Source organism: Apium graveolens, chromosome 9, assembly GCF_009905375.1.
Source record: "Apium graveolens cultivar Ventura chromosome 9, ASM990537v1, whole genome shotgun sequence".
NCBI classification, from domain to species: domain Eukaryota; kingdom Viridiplantae; phylum Streptophyta; class Magnoliopsida; order Apiales; family Apiaceae; genus Apium; species Apium graveolens.
The window spans coordinates 184,866,738-184,884,637 of NC_133655.1; the positions used below are offsets into that span (position 1 = coordinate 184,866,738).

The 17,900-nt window shown below is 34.0% G+C and overlaps 2 protein-coding genes across 11 annotated transcripts; one reads left to right on the forward strand and one right to left on the reverse strand.

Moving 5' to 3' along the window:
* Positions 1–1,420: 1,420 nt before the first annotated feature.
* Positions 1,421–5,499, reverse strand: LOC141683900 (uncharacterized). Of its 10 annotated transcripts, none has more exons than XM_074488701.1 (3): positions 3,093–5,499; positions 2,490–2,534; positions 1,421–1,747 (listed from the first exon to the last, which is right to left on the reverse strand). In XM_074488701.1, the coding sequence occupies exon 1, from the start codon at positions 5,471–5,473 to the stop codon at positions 3,314–3,316; it is 2,160 nt and encodes a 719-aa protein (XP_074344802.1). In that variant the 5' UTR covers positions 5,474–5,499; the 3' UTR covers positions 1,421–1,747; positions 2,490–2,534; positions 3,093–3,313. The 10 variants fall into 10 exon arrangements, with proteins under 10 accessions (XP_074344802.1, XP_074344799.1, XP_074344801.1 ...); XM_074488698.1 differs by having other exon boundaries at positions 1,421–1,752; XM_074488700.1 differs by having other exon boundaries at positions 2,490–2,555.
* Positions 5,500–6,258: 759 nt separating this feature from the next.
* Positions 6,259–7,534, forward strand: LOC141685784 (uncharacterized). The gene is made up of 2 exons (XM_074490871.1): positions 6,259–6,766; positions 6,873–7,534. Exons 1-2 carry the CDS (start codon positions 6,259–6,261, stop codon positions 7,532–7,534), a joined length of 1,170 nt encoding a protein of 389 aa, XP_074346972.1.
* Positions 7,535–17,900: the final 10,366 nt, after the last annotated feature.

Below are 17,900 nucleotides of genomic sequence, written 5' to 3' on the forward strand. Positions count from 1 at the left end.
TAAATTGATAGAGAAAATTGAGTTTAATATCAATTAGAATTAAAATTAACAAACGACCAATCGATCAACCAAATTTTAATGTATGTTAATATAGTATAGATAAATAGATAGATTAAACATACACTTATTGTTTCTTAAATTTAGTTTAAATGATGGTTAGATGATTAGAATTAGATGATCATGATCATGATATTCATGATCCGTTTATGGTTTAATTTATGAAATCGATAAATTAAAATCATATAACCTTAAATAAGATATGACGGTAGTATTTGGGTTTTAAAGGTTTCCTCCCTTTATCCCATTAAAAACTTTATTTTGGGGAACACGTATTTTAATACTTTTTAAAGTATAATTATATAGATTATTTTAATTTTTTTCTTTTAAATAAAAAATTGATGTTTAAAGTTTTTTACAAAAAAAGAAAATTTTAAAAATAAATTACAGAAATATATTTTATATTCATCTTAAAATGTGTGTCTAGTGTTTGTGAAAAAAAAATTGTAGAGAATTGAATAGGACAAAAGAAGTATAATTTAATTAAGGGTGATTAAGTAAATTAATAAAAAAAATTAAATAATAATAATTATGTAAATTAACAAAGAACCCAAACTTTTAATACTTTGTTTATCATATAATAGTATAGATTTGTTTAGTTAAAATACCATTATATTGCTAGGAAGGTCAAAAACATTTGGACATTCTTATCATCGGTAATGTTGAATAAATTTTTAATACTGCGTATTTTATTTGTTGAAAAAAATATATGAGTTAGTGTGTTTGTGCGTGTTTTTATCCGTGTTTTATGTAGCATTTCCTAAAAAATAACTTACTAATATTTTTGACAATGATATAATCAAAATTTTTGAAATAAATATTTAGATTCCGCCAGTCATGAGATTTTACCACGCTAATCCCTAGATTTATTTTAAATTAGGATATCTTTTTATTTAAATTAGGTGCAGCAATTTTCGTAAGGATAGATGCCTTCATGAAGTGGTGCTATCAAATGTGGATGTCATGATTAATGTGCATCAGAGACAGGGGCAAGAAGTAAGCAATGTTAAGAGGGGGTTTGTGCCCATGGGGGCTAGACACGGAAACTTATAAAATTAATTTGGAGTATTTTGATAGGTGTATTTGTTATAAATACATGAGTCCACTATTATAAAAAAATATTGACCAATCAAAATAATCTAAATTTATATAAGTTTGTGGCAGACTGATATTAAGATGCTTAAATTTTCCAGATCAGATGTGATCATACTGCAGATCACATGTGATAATACTGATAACAGCTAAGCTCGCAAAGAATAGGAAACAAAGGCTTGCTAGTACTTTTTTGGTAGTTATAATCTGTAACGATTTTTTATAGAATATACATCTTCAAATTCAAAAAAAAAACAGAAAGAAAACCACAAGAAAATAATCCTGGCTTGTAGTTTTCATAATAATCCTGGCTTGTAGTTTTCATTTTACACAAATAAACTACTTTCTACTTATCATATACATTTCTAGTTTGGAAGCAAGCATGCTATTTAGCTCTGACCAAGAGGGGAGATGAAAGATCGGTTGCATCGAGTCTAATGCTAAATAGTTTGGGTCCAAGGTATGTAGAAGACAATAAGATTAGAGGATTTGTTGTTCGTCTTCCTTCAATAAGATCAGAGGATTTGTTGTTGGCCTTCCTTTGTACAGCTGCCTGCATCAGCTAACGGTACCAAATCAAAGGCATCATCATCAACTTCTGCACTGTCATAAAAGAGCTCATGTTGATCAGCTGACTGAAATTGCATAATCAAGTAATCCTGAGCAACAGAGCAACATCAGATTGAACTGTCAAGTCAGAAGCCACTTTTCTTTTTTTACTATAATCATCTGAATGCAAGAACATGAACATCATCAGTTGGTAAGGGTTAACACCACATAGTTCTTGACTAGGGTATGGTATGATATGGTATAGTCTGCATATGCATCATTCTTACGGAGTATTAAATTAAAAATGTGCCATAAAATCATTTACCAACTATTAACTACAATTATTTTTCATAAATTAATTAGTTTTTTCTGATTGCTATATTTACATTTCTACTTAATAGTTAAAAGGTACTCCTACTCTCAGGAGTCAGAAGTGACATTTATTGGTCACTGCAGTTTCAACGCTTTCTATTTTAATTTCCTGGTTTTTTACCCTGGAAGGCTAGCATTACCCTCCTTTTCTCTCTTTATCCTACTTTATAAATCTGAATCTGAACCATTTGAAACACAAGAAATTTAACAAAATAAGACGATACTAGCTTTACCGTTGTTCCGCGGTAAAATCTGATTACCAAAAATGTATAATTTATTTCCAGGTAATTGTCAAATTACACTAGCAAGTATATAGTAATGAACTTGTGTGCTAAATTAGATATCTAAATGAAAAAAGAGATCGATTTTTAAAAAAATTGATAGAAGTAAAATTAATTTACTGTCTTTTATACACCTACCGGAAATGAAAAGATGAAGAGTCAGCTTCAGATGACATCAGCTGCCTACTGATCCGACAGCAAGCACTAAAACAGTGTTTATCATACTACTGGTAAAGAAAGAACCACAAAATCTTCTAATACGCCAAACACAAGGATATAGATTTTTTGTATTATATCCAAAATAGCAATATCAGTAAATAAGACAACCAATAATCGAGAAAAATACTTGGGTAAAAAATCTAAGATAGACATATACATTTACGTAAGTAAGAATTAAGATGAGCGGGGTAAATATAAAGCTTACGGTCTATATGCTAGACAAGCCAGCAAAAAGCTCAGAAACTGCACGTTAAGAGATATCTATAGCATGAAAAGGTATAATAATGATAATAATAATAATAATAATAATAATAATAATAATAATAATAATAATAATAATAATAATAATAACAATAATAATAACAATAATAATAACAATAATAATAACAATAATAATAATAATAATAATAATAATAATAATAAAACAAAATCGGAAAATAATTTCATAAACCAGAGTAAGAAACAGAACTTTAAGAAAGGAGAAGATCATTCACATAATCAAGAGTATGAAAGTCCTTTTACCTGTTCAGCTTTGGAGTGCATGTCTCAATAGTTAACTGTTTATGGCCTAATATAAGGAAGCACATAACTTAAAGCTTCAGAGACCAAAACCAATTTGAGAGTATAACCTCATGACGACAAAAATAAACCTCCATCTACAGTAACATATATCATACAATATTTGGTTTTACAGCTGAGCACGGAGCAAGATATCAATCTTAATTTCTGCAACAGTTGCATACTCAAAATTTATCATCCGGCACAAAACCCCTCTGCAGCATTTCATCATGGAACCTAAATGCCTCTTTTAAATTGTCTTGCGTAACATATCCATTTATCAGACATATAAATGTGGATCTGTCAGGATTTACACCCCTGTCGATCATCTTCCTGTATATCAGATTAGCGTCATGCATTCGACCTTCCCGGGAAAAACAGTCCATAATCACATTGTATGTATATCTGTCAGGTAATAGCCCTTGATTTTCCATTCTACTAACAAAGTCCAAAGCTTTATCCATATTTTCTTCCCTTATAAATCCATGTACGAGCGTGTTATACGTAATCTGGTCGGGGGAAATACCTTTAAAAATCATGCCACTTAGAAACTCATCTGCTTTTGCCGAATCCCCTGTCTTACAGAAACCTTTTATTACGGTGTTACAAGTCACAATGGTTGGTTCAATACCCTTTTCAGCCATCTCATCCCAAAATCTTAATGCTTTTGATACCTCACCATTGCTACAAAATCCATTAATCAGAATACTGTAAGTCATATAATTAGGAAATAAACTCTTTGTAATCATATCATTCCATAAGCCACTAGCTCTTTCCAAGTCACCTTCTTTGCAAAATCCATCAATCAAAGCATTGTACATCACAACATCTGGCTTAAGATTTCGTTGAAGCATTGATTCAAACAAATTTACGGCTTTATTCATATTTCTGTTCTTGCAATATCCATCTATTAAAGTGGTGAAAATGTAAAAATCTGGAAATACACCCCTTTCCATCATCTCATTGAAAAGATTTTCAGCTTCAGCTAGCATCTTTTCTCTGCACAAACCATTCAGAAGAGTATTGTAGGTAACTAAATCTATGGCGCAACCTCTTTCCACCATTTCATCCCTCAGCTTCATAGCCTCTGACATAACTCCATTCCTACAATATGCACCAATAATGATAGTATAAATCACATGATCCGGTACCAATCCACACCTTTTCATGTCTTCAAAACATGCTAATGCTCGATCAAGATGTCCATTTCTTGAATACAATGCAATCATCGAGCTATAACTAAATAAATCAGGAACAAGATTCTCCTGCAATATTTTACCGAAAATCACTTGGGCTGTAGGCAGATAATCTTTTCTACAACATTCAGCAAGCAATGTATTATAAGTAGCTGTATCGGGACTAACTCCAACATTAACCATCTCACTCAAAGTCTCCTTTGCTCTATCAAATCTTCCTATCCTACACATACCATTTAAAATAGCATTATAAGTCAATAAACACGGTTTCAAACCCTGATCCCTCATGGTTTTCGTCAATCCCAAAGCTTCTTCTACCATACCTTGACGACAATACCCATTAATCAGCGTATTATACGTAACCAAATCCGCATAAACCCCCTTCTTTCCCATTTCCACCAAAAACGCCTTCACATCACCAATTTTTCTATCCTTACACAACGCATTAACCATAATATTCAACGTAAACACATTACTCTCAATCCCACTCGCAACGAACCCCCTATAAACCTCCCACGCTAAATCAAACCACCCAACCTTCACAAGCCCACCAATCAAACTATTACACACATTAATCGAAACACAAAAACCCCTCTCCCTAATCAACCCGAACGCCTCAACTCCCTCCCGTAACTTCATAGCTTGCACATAACTCTTAACCAACAAATCAAAAACCCCTAAACACCCAAACCCAAAACTCCTAAACCCTAAAACAACACAATCTACAATCTCAGCTCTCGAAACGCCACTCTTCCTCACCATTCTCAAAATCAAAGCTTGCGCATCGGAAACTCTACGACTCCTAAACAAAACATACACAGCAGCACTTAAAGAACTTGAGGAATGTTTAAACTTAGGATGATATCTACCAATTAAATCAACAAAATGATGACCCATTTGCAAATTAGGACTACAACGATCAAGAACAGTGATATATAAACATGGGTTTAACTGAAATAAATAGTTAGTGTGAGAACTGAGAGTACCTTGTTTTAAACACAACAAAATGTTTTCAACCAAGAAAGAGTTCGATAGTGGTGTGCTTTTTGATTCATTTGATTTAAGAAAATGGGTTGTTGAAAATTGTAATTGGGTTGATAATCGTGGCGTTATTTTGGGTGTTTGAGAGATGAGACGTTGAATTGCCATGAGTAGAGTCAGTAGTTTATTTTGTCTGTTCTTGCACAGCTCAATTTAGGGGTTGTTTTGCGCTTTATTTTTTTTTTATAAATAATTATTACTTCTTGTGTCAGATTAAATTTTATACCTTATTTTTTGGGCACATTTTTCAATACTCATTTAAAATATAATTTCATAATATTTTTTTAAATTTTTTTTTCTGAATAAAAATTTCTTGTTTAAACTTTTATTCAAAAAAAAATTAAAAAAACATTATCAAATTATATTTTAGAAAAGCCTCAAAATACGTGTAAATAGTAAACGGGTACGGAGGAGTACATGCTTAGAGCATATGCACCCCTCAAGTCCATCAATTCATCAATTCAATCAATGGAGTTGATTACTATTCATGCTAGAATCACTTTTTTTCTTAATTTTTATACACCCGCATAACTCCATCAATCCATCAATTACTATTCATCAAATAAATAATTATATATATATCATAAATTTAATTTCATCTCAATTATTTAATGGTCCCATAAATAGTATCCAATAATACATTGCTGGATAATTTCATATTTTTGATAAGATAGTGGATAAATTTAAATTTTTGATAAGATTTTCGTTGAATCACATTATGACACGTGTCATGATCTAAACTTATACATAAAAAATTGTCTATAAATAATATTATGATCTTCATATTATAGTCATCTCAAAATCAATACAATCTTTGCAATATGAATTCTTTAAAAAGATTATTGAGTCAGAGACAAAAACACAATCAAGAAGAGTCTGAAATTATTAATACCATGGTGACCGAAGCGGCGATGATGAAGGAGTTCATCGATACCCCAGATGAACCACAAGGGCGAGGCTCAAGACCTGGAAAATCTTCTAATCATCCTAGAAAAAGGCTATCAAGAGGAAAAAATCTCATGGCAGATTATTTCGTTGATCGTCCAATATTCAATGAGGATGATTTTCGTCGGAGGTATCGAATGCGGCCTCATGTTTTCAATCGCATCATGACCGCTCTTTGTACTCAAGATTCCTATTGGCATCAAAAAACAGATGCAATTAGATTATTAGGGTTGTTACCAGAACAAAAAATGACTGTTGCACTACGAATGCTAGCTTATGGTGCAGCGGCTGATCAATGTGCCGAAATATGTCGAATGGGAGAATCAACCACACTTGAGTGTATGAAAATATTTTGTCAACAAGTGGAAGGGCTCTTTGGTGAAGAGTACCTTCGTGCTCCGACACCAGCAGATTTACGAAGGCTTTTAACAAGGGGGGAACAAAGGGGATTTCCAGGTATGATTGGAAGTATCGATTGTATGCACTGGGAGTGGAAGAAATTGTCCAAGCGGGTGGGGAGGAGCTTATAGTGGTCGGAAAGGATGCCCTACTATCATTTTAGAGGCAGTCGCTTCCTATGACACTTGGGTGTGGCACGCTTTTTTCGTTGTGCCTGGAGCTCAAAATGATATAAACGTTCTTGGTCAGTCTCCCGTGTTTGATAAGGTCATCGGAGGAGATAGTCCAAGGGTAGTATTTCACGTCAATGGCAAAAGATACAACAACGCTTATTATCTTGCTGATGGAATCTATCCTAGATATTCAATATTTGTAAAAACTATATCAAACCCTGCCACTCAATCACAAAAATTGTTTGCTAAGAAGCAAGAGGCGTATCGTAAAGATGTTGAGAGATGTTTCGGTATCTTACAATCTCGATGGGGTATTCTTCGTCACGGTGCTCGAATGCACAAGCCTTCAACACTTAGAAGCATCATGATGACTTGCATCATATTGCATAACATGATAGTTGAGGATGAATTTGTGGAAGAAGAATTTGTAGAAACGGTAGAAGAAGATCTAATGAATCCAACAGCGTCACAGGTTTATGATGGGCCGGTAGATTGTAATGGAGTTCGAATTCCTTTTGCACCAGTACAAAGGGATGGAAGAAATCAACAAGCATTTTGGGATCGTATTGAGAACTTAGAATCGGCTTATATCCATACAATGCTTCAAAATAATTTGGTAGAACACAACTGGAAAATAGAAGCCAATCATTAGTTATATATGTCAAGTTGTTATTTGTTGATATGTACGACTTGAGTATTGAAATAAATTTCTTTTTATTGAATTTCAAAACACTGAACATAGAATTTTTTTTAAAACAAATTACATAGTCGAATTGAAAAACAAAGTACATAGTTGAATTAAAAAACAAACTACATAGTTATATCTAATCATAATAATCATTGTCAAAGCGAGGAACATAAGAACCATCACTAGTAGTCTCATTCACTTGCTCCATGATCTCCGCCTTCTTTCTTTTAAACCACTTTTTTATATTATGAGTCATTTAACTAGTATCCATTTTCATGATCTTCGTTTGCTCCCTTAATTTCTTCAATAGCTTCGTGTTTTGCCAACCGTGCTTCTTTTCGTTCCTCTAGTGCATCAAGTCTTTCGTGTCTTGCTTCCTTTCGTTTCTCAAGTTCTAAAATCTCCCTCGACATTTGAAGGGTTTCCTCATCTCTTTTGATGTTCGCCTCTACCATCTGTTTTTGGTTATTTTGCATATTATTAAAAATAGATAAAGACATCTCTTCTTTTTTAGTCATACCTTGTTTTCCTTTCTTTTTTGCTTGTTTGGACGCCTTTACTCCCATCGGTCGAACAGGACTAGAAGGACTTTCCGTTTCTCGATTAGAATATGGAGTAATGAAACCTTCTTCATCAACGCAATCGTCGCTATTCAGATTGATTGGTGATTCCATTTGTGTTGGAAAGTTTCATTGAAATGGAGGAGAACTAGTGTGAACGTCTACAAATTGAGGATGTGCTGCAACTGCTTCATAGCAATCCCATTTGTCGAATGTTTTATTCATTTCCTTGAAATATAGTGCTTGAGCTTGAGTTATCCGAAAAAATAATAATTTTTGGATATTAATTTAGCACACAAAAAATATAAAATATATTAAAAAAATATATTAAAATTTTTACCTCATCTATCAAATTGGTCCCGCTTGCACTATATCTACTAGCTTGATTCTTGGCACAATGCCATTTTTTAGCAATCTTTTCAGTGGTGCCCAATGCGAGTTAAGTGCAATTTTTGAACGAGGTTTAGCATGAGGATTCTCGAGAGTGCCACACCAATTTTGTACATAATCTTCATGAATTCGCCCCCACAAATTATTTTTGTTTGAATATCTTCCGGTAATTGGATCGATAGATTGTCGAACCCAAGAAACACATAATTGCAGTTCTTCGGAAGGAAGCCAATTAGAACCCATTTTCTTAATTATAAATATAAATAAATCACAAAATTTATAGGAAAATATGAGGATAAAAATATTGATATTGCAAATGAATGTTTAAGATAGCTATTTATAGGCAAAAAAAATAAACGTTGAAATAATTTATAGCCGTTAAAAGTTAAATAGTCGTTACTAGCAACAAGAGTAGCAGAGCAGGAGTTAAAAAAATCTCACAATCAGTGGGTCCCAGTAATTAACGGCCATTGCCTACTCCATCAGAAATCAATGCCCAGCCTAATGAACTGATGGGCCATCAAAATTTGATGGAGCAAAACTTGAACCGCTGCATTAATTTTATTCAAAACACCATCAATAAAGTTGATGAATCAACTTTATTATAACCCCGGTGCATGTGCTCTTAGAGGATTGGAACCTGTAACATCCCAGAAATAAGACGCTTTGTTTTGAATGTACAAATTTAAACTAGCATAAATTATATCCTATATATAATTGGAGTAAAGGATATCCCAGCTCATGATCTGAACGAGTCGCACATACACCCTAGTACATGATGTGCTTAGCAGGAATGATACATGCGTTGATAAACCTAATATGAAAATAATAATAATAATAATTTTAAGTCTTTTTAAATGTATGATTAGTTATTATTTTTTTTATTTGTATCAAATATAGTTTAAAAATATTCTTAATTTGAGAATAACATTGCAAAATTATTAATCTACATACTATAGATAAATATTCTTAATAATAAAATTATTACAATTAAAAATTGAAATACAAATTTAATAAAATACTATATATTATATCTATTTCATTTATTTTAATATTTTATTATAATACTTAATAATTTGTATAATAAACCCAATAGGTAGTTTGTTTTTGAAAACATTTAGAGCACATAAATCTTATAAAACTTAAAAACAAGGAAGAAATACAATAATAAAAAACTATTACAACTCAAAATTTAAATATAAATCTAATAAAATACATTTTAGATAATATTTAATGTATTTAATCTAATATTGTATTACATAATAAGTAATGAATTAAAAAATTGAATTATAATTATATATACTTAAATTGTATAAATAATATAAAAAGTGTTAAATATATATAATAAGTAACAATTATCTTAAAAAATAAATATAAATAACAATCAATAAATTATTTGTTAATAGGGTTAAGGTAGTGTCATTTTTGTTAGATATATTTGATAATGTCATGACTAATGTGATTTATGTTTAGTTTACAGATCTTACTTAAACAGGACAAATCGGTACTTAACTGAAATCAGCACTTATACTGAAGTCAGAACTTAAGTCATCAGTACTTAAGGTTCAGAAGATATTTATCAGAACATAATATTAGGACTTAAAGGAAACGTTCAGATAAGGAAGTCAGCTGATTCACAGGAAGAGAAGATCGAGACAAATATAAGAAGAGATATGTATGAAGAAGGAATTCTATGAAGAATAGAATACTTGGAAGAAAAGATATCTGATTGATATATTTTAAGAAGCAGAATTATATTCCATATCAATTAGCGATTATCTTGTAACTGTGTAGTATATAAACACAGACATAGGGTTTACACTATAAGTGTAATAACAATCGAGAAGATTATTCATTGTAACCCTAGCAGCTCTCGTGATTTTTGTTCATCACTGAGAGAGGACAGTTCCATACTATAACAGAGTTTATTGTTTTGAATAAAGTTTGTTTTCTGTTACTTGAGTTATTAAATTTCGATTTGATTGTGCTATACACTGTATTCACCCCCCTCTACAGTGTGTGTGACCTAACAAGTGGTATCAGAGTCTATCTGTTAACACACAAACAGTTTAAGATCCAAAAATAATCATGTCTGAAGTAGAAACTCCAACTAAGCCCACCAAAGCTGAAGAACCTCCAAAGACACAAATTCAAAGCCGATATGAGACTATTAGAGTTCCCATATTGAGACCATCTGAATATCCCATATGGAAGGTGAGGATGACCATGTTTCTGGAAGCTACAGATCCAAAATATCTTGATAAAATCAAGGAAGGGCCTCACAAACCAACCAAGCTCGCAGTTGCAGTTGCAGGTGAAGCAGCAAAGTCTGTACCAAAGGAGAAGAGTGATTACAATGCTGAAGATATCGCATCAATTGCTAAGGATGCTAAGGTACGACACTTACTGCATAGCGCTATTGATAATGTAATGTCAAACAGGGTAATAAACTGCAAGACTGCAAAGGAGATATGGGATGCCTTGGAAACAAGATGTCAGGGAACGGATACGATTAAGAAGAACAGGAAGACAATACTCACTCAAGAGTATGAACACTTTGACTCAAAGGCAAATGAGTCATTGACTGATTTATATGATAGATTTGTCAAACTCTTCAATGATTTGTCACTGGTTGATAAGGAGTATGATCTTGAAGTTTCAAACCTTAAATTCCTGTTAGCTCTTCCTGAATGCTGGGATTTGAAGGCAACAACAATAAGAGACAACTATAATCTTGATGAAACAACTCTTGATGAAATTTATGGAATGCTCAAGACTCATGAACTTGAGATGGAACAAAGAAGCAAGAGGAAATGAGGAAAGTCAAGGACAGTTGCTCTTAAGGCTGAAGAAGAATCCCCCAAGGCAGCTACCTCAAGGAAAAACAAGGGGAAAGCTCTCTTCATAAAGTCTGATACTGAGTCATCAAGTTCTGAAAGTGATGATGACTCAGAATCTGAAAGCTTGCCAGAGACGGATGTTGATGAAGAGATGATGAAGCTGTGTGCTCTTATGGTGAAAGGAATCACAAAGATTGCATACAGGAAGTTCAGGAAGGGAAATAAGTTTTTCAGGAAAGGCGCAAGTTCTGATAAGAAGAATTTCAGAAAATCTGAGGGCAGAGGAGGAAAGTCTGACAGAGGAGATTATACACATGTCAAATGCTACAACTGTGGTGAGAAAGGCCACATATCTCCTGATTACAAGAAAGTGAAGAGTGACAAAGGCAAGGCTCTTGTCACAAAGAAGAAAAGCTGGACAAACGCCTCAGATTCTGAAAGTGAGGAGAATTATGCCCTGATGGCAAATGCTGATAAGGCAAGTGCTGAAAGCAGTTCTGAAGCTGTTGAATTAAAGGGCAACATGAAAAACATCCTAGTTCTGGACAGTGGATGTTCAGGACATATGACTGGAAATAAAGCCCTGCTATCAGACTTTGTGGAGAAGGCTGGCCCAAGTGTTTCTTATGGAGATGGCAACATTGGAAAAACATTGGGATATGGCAATATCAATCTTAGGAATGTCATCATTAAGGAAGTAGCTCTGGTCTCAGGACTTAAACACAATCTGCTGAGTGTTAGTCAAATCTGTGACAGAGGTTATCATATGGATTTCTTTGAAGAACACTGTGAAGTTGTAAGTAAATCTACATGCAAAGTTGTTCTGAAATGATACAGGCGTGGTAACATCTATGAAGCCAAGCTTTCAACAAGTACTGATGGTTCTGCAATCTATCTGATGAGTAGAGCATCAATTGAAGAAAGCTGGAATTGGCACAAGAAACTCTCTCATTTAAATTTCAACAATATAAATGAACTAGTCAAGGAAGATCTTGTGAGAGGACTGCCAAAGTCAGTATTTGCTCCTGATGGTCTTTGTGATTCTTGTCAGAAGGCTAAACAAAGGAAATCCTCATTCAAGAGCAAGACTGAATCATCAATTCTTGAGCCTTATCACCTTCTACATGTTGATCTATTTTGTCCAGTAAATGTCATGTCTATTGCAAAGAAGAAATATGCTATGGTCATAGTGGATGAGTTCACCAGATACACATGGGTGTATTTCTTGCACACAAAAAGTGAAACTGCATCTATCTTGATTGATCATGTCAGGCAACTAGATAAATTGGTCAAAGATTCTGTGAAAATAATAAGGAATGATAATGGTACTGAGTTCAAGAATTTGATAATGGAAGAGTTCTGCAAAAACCATGGAATCAAGCAGGAATTCTCTGCTCCTGGAACTCCACAGCAAAATGGAGTTGTTGAAAGAAAGAATAGAACTCTTATTGAAGCTGCACGAACAATGCTTGATGAAGTAAAGCTTCCAACCTATTTCTGGGCTGAAGCTGTGCAGACTGCTTGTTTTACTCAGAATGCAACACTAATTAACAAGCATTGAAAGACACCATATGATATTGTAAAGAAAAAGAAGCCAAATCTGAAGTATTTTCACATGTTTGGATGCAAGTGTTTTGTTCTTAAGACTCACCCTGAATAGCTGTCCAAATTTGATCTAAAAGCTGATGAAGGAATTTTTGTTGGGTATCCACTTTTCACAAAAGCCTTCATAGTCTATAACTTGAGAACAAGAGTGGTCATGGAATCTATCAATGTCTCCTTTGATGATAAGAAGGTTACTGGGCTTGAAGACTTCAATGATCATGAGCAGCTGAGATTTGAAAATGAAGACTTAAATTCTGATACTGAAAATCCTGACAGTCTAAATTCTAATACTACAAACTCTGATTGATTAAGCTCTGATGTTATTGAAACTGTGGTGACTATGCCAAAGGAAAATGCACATGTGCAGGGGGCGCATATTGAAGAGACAACCACATCTCAAGAAGCATCAGAACAGACAACTGGATCTTCAAGTTCTGACTCGTCAAGTTCTGATAAGCCAAGTTCTGATAGTTCTGAAAATCTAAATTCTGAAAAATCCAACACAGAGAGCATAGTTTCAGGGGGAGCATCAGAAAATGTTAATGAAGATAACATGGATCATGGGGGAGCATCCAGTTCTAGAGAAAACCTTCCATCTGCAAGGAAGTGGACTAAATCACATACACCTGATTTGATAATTGGAAATCCTGATGCAGGTGTCAGAACTAGAACAGCTACTTCAAGTGAATGCCTATACAATTCTTTTCTTTCTCAGACTGAGCCAAAGAAAATGGAAGAAGCTCTTCAAGATGCTGATTGGGTGCAAGCAATGCAGGAAGAGTTAAATGAATTTGAAAGAAACAAAGTCTGGACCCTAGTGCCAAGACCAAAGAACAGATCTGTTGTTGGTACAAAGTGGGTATTCAGAAACAAAACTGATAGTGATGGCATAATTACAAGGAATAAGGCAAGGCTAGTTGCAAAAGGATATTCTCAACAGGAGGGAATTGATTATGATGAAACATTTGTACCAGTTGCTAGATTGGAAGCCATAAGGATATTTTTGGCTTATGCTGCTCACAAAAAGTTTACTGTCTTTCAAATGGATGTGAAAAGTGCTTTTCTCAATGGAGAATTGGAGGAAGAAGTATATGTTGAACAACCTCCAGGCTTTGTAGATTCCAAATATCCAGATTATGTCTACAGGCTTGATAAAGCACTTTATGGACTTAAGCAAGCTCCAAGAGCATGGTATGAGACTTTAGCTCAGTTTCTTCTAGAAAGTGGATTTAACAGAGGAACTATAGACAAAACACTGTTCTACCTCAACCATGGAAAGGACTTACTTCTGGTTCAGATATATGTTGATGATATCATCTTTGGTTCTCCAAATGACAGACTTTGCAAGAAGTTTGCCAAACTGATGCAGTCAAGGTATCAAATGAGTATGATGGGGGAACTTAGCTATTTTCTGGGCCTTTAAGCCAAGCAGAATGAAGAAGGCACTTTTATTTATCAAACCAAGTACACCAGAAATTTGCTGAAGAAATTTGGGATACAAGATTGTTCAAGTGAATCCACTCCCATGGCCACTACAATAAAACTGGATAAGGATATTGGTAAATCAGTAGATATTACTGATTACAGAGGTATGATTGGCTCTCTACTCTATCTAACTGCTAGTAGACCTGATATCATGTATGCTACCTGTCTTTGTGCAAGATTTCAAGCAGATCCAGGAGAACCTCACTTAACAGCTGTGAAAAGGATTTTTAAATATCTTAAGGGAACAGCTGATCTGGGATTGTGGTATCCCAGAGAATCAGATTTTAAACTAATAGGCTACTCAGATGCAGATTTTGCAGGTTGCAAAATTGACAGGATAAGCACAAGTGGAAGCTACCAATTTCTTGGAGGCAGATTGGTTTCTTGGTTTAGCAAGAAACAAAAGTCAATTTCCACATCAACTGCAGAAGCAGAGTACATTGCTGCAGGAAGCTGTTGTGCACAGATTCTTTGGATGAAGAATCAGTTACTGGATTATGGGTTAACATATTTTAAAATCCCTATTTACTGTGATAATCTAAGTGCTATTGCTATGACAGGTAATCCAGTTCAACACTCAATGACAAAGTACATCAGCATTAGGTACCACTTCATAAGGGAACACGTGGATGAAGGTACAGTGGAATTGCACTTTGTTCCAACAGATCAACAACTAGCAGATATCTTCACAAAACCACTGTGTGAAGCTACTTTTACAAGATTGGTAAATAAACTTGGAATGGTTTCAGGTTCTTTCTCTAAATCTGCTTAGCTTTTGTTCTACTGCATCAGACTTTATGATCAGTATTTACAGATATTACTATCTTTGTGTATTCTGTGCTTAATTGAAAATTGCTTAAGTACTGATTGTTGTCTGATGTGAATTTCTAAACTCTGATAGTGATATGACTCTTTCTGTGACTATTCAATCCTATGATGATAACTGTGCTACATGCTGACCTAGTAATCTTCAATATACTAGAGATCCCATGTTAGAAGTAATTATTTCTGTGGAAACTTATTGACACAAGCAAAGTCTGATATTGAGCTTAGTTGAGTTTACTTTGTCTATCTTATTACTAAGTCAAAAACTAGAATAATGCTTCTCATCTGTTAAGTTCTGATTCTAGTAAATCTGTTGAATGTACTAAGTACTGATAAACCTCACTTATCAACAGAAAAAGGAAAAGAAACAAGGAATAAAAATCAGGTACTCCTTTGAGATCTAGAGTAAAAATGTGGAAGGGACGACCCAAGTGCATTGCTGGTATTAAGTAATATGCATCAGAAAAGAAAATAAATATTTTTCTTGGTGACTTTTCACACTCTATGATTACTGGAGAAATACTCTGATAATAGCATAAATTCTGATAAGCAGTCGTGACTCACTTACACTGAGAAGCCACTGCAAAATGGAATTTAAAAAGATGCACAAAATTAGCACAAGACAGTTGAGGTGGACTCATGCATGAACTCATTTAATAGTAGGCTTCAGAATAATGACAGATTTTAAGTAAAGTTTTAGTTATGCCTTATTTCTAAGATGTACTGAAGTGAATCAGACTTTATTCTTTGTCTGATATTTAGCTTAATGCACACACTAACACTCCATATGAATGATGAAAATTTCTGTGGTGATCCATGTTGTTGTAGATGAACAGTTTATGTGTAAGATTGCATAAATTCTGAGGACATGTTCTATTGAACGTTCTGATGATTAAGTTCTGAAGAATCGATATCAGAATTTGGGTGAAGAATTACGGAGATAGGCATTCATTTTTTGAGTTCAAAAATCATGTTCTGATGACTGTTAAGTTCTGATATAAGTCTAAGTTCTGATATTAAATTCTGATCCTTTACTTGACTTATTTGTGGTTACAATTTGAAACAGTCTCCTTTTTCAATCAGAATATATTTGGGTAGAATATTAACAGTCAATCTAATTAGGGTTCATAGAATACGTACATGCACAGTAATTTTTACTTGTTTCTTGTGCGCATTAAATACTGTCTTACATACTGTCTTACACTTCCAATGACTGTTTTTCGTCTTCCCAGTCTAGGGAGACGGGGTAGAATTATTTCTACCTGTCCGCATTAAATTATCCATGCATCTCCTGACATTCTATTGCCTATATAAACAAACACCTCCTTCCAGCTAAACATTATTCCCTTCCTCAAACACTTACTCTCTTTTCCCTTATATACACAACATCATGGTTAACTACAATATATTTCTAAACTATGAGACCTTCAACATGGAATTAGGCTGTGAGGGATGGCAGCAGGAATGGCACATGACTATCATTCCTGATGAGATTTGGGACTCGGTTCCCCAGGAGGTTCTCACACACCTTCTGTTCTTTTATATGGACTACCATCACCATCTGGAGCGATTGAAGGAGGAAAGGCTGGAAGCTCTCCGCCAGCAAGAGCGAATCATCAGACTCGCTATTCTTTTTGTAGACAGTAGGAAGAAGAAATAACTTATTTTCTTCTTCCTGTTTTTCTTCATCGTCAGCCTTGCCCTGCTTCTTGAGCTAGGATTAAGGCTGTTGATGTTAGGATTAGAAGCTTAGAACAGTCTTATAATTCTCTGATGTAATTTCAATTTTATGAATGTATTCTCTTAATATATTAATGAAATTTCTTATTTTTGCAAGATTCTGTCTCTGAGATGTTTGCACATTTACTGCACTGTTAAATCCTGATATATCCATGTTCTGATGATCATTTTAATCATTGATTTAAATTAAGTTCTGACTTTAAAATATCAGTACTTGTTTACTTGATTTATTTTGGTCATTCTCACACTTGAAATTTATTTTCAGAATATTGGTTTTGCAGTGAAAATAATTGAATAAGTGGGAACAGTTTAAATTTTGAATTAAAACTGTCTTACCTCAATTAATGGGATTACTGGGTGTCCAACGGTTATATTTTTTTTACCAAGTATAAGTAAGAGAGAGAAGATTATACAATCTTTTATTTACTTTTAGACTTTATCTCTCTTTCTTTGCTTTTACTCTCTCTCATCTCTTGACATTGGTTTTTCATACAGACATTTTATCAAACACCTAACAGGCACTCTTAATTTTCGATTTTTCTCATGGCACCTAAGGATTTGATCATTGATGGAGCTAAGTTCGTTCCAAATAAGTATGTTGCAATTCTCGATCATGATGAAGCTCCGTCTGAGTTGCATTTTGTGCAAGATCTTCTTGCACACAGTGAAATTGGGTATGCATTGATCCAGCCTTCAGTCTTTTCAAGCCAACAAGTTCTGACGTTTTGGCGGACTGGGCATTTTGATAATGATGGTGCAACTGGTACTCCCAGTATTGTTTTTGAAGTGGATGATTCTGAACATGTGGTAACTCCTGGTACAATTCGCAAGGCCTTACATTTACCAGAAGGCTGTACTTTTTCAACACCGGAGGAATCAGCTCTA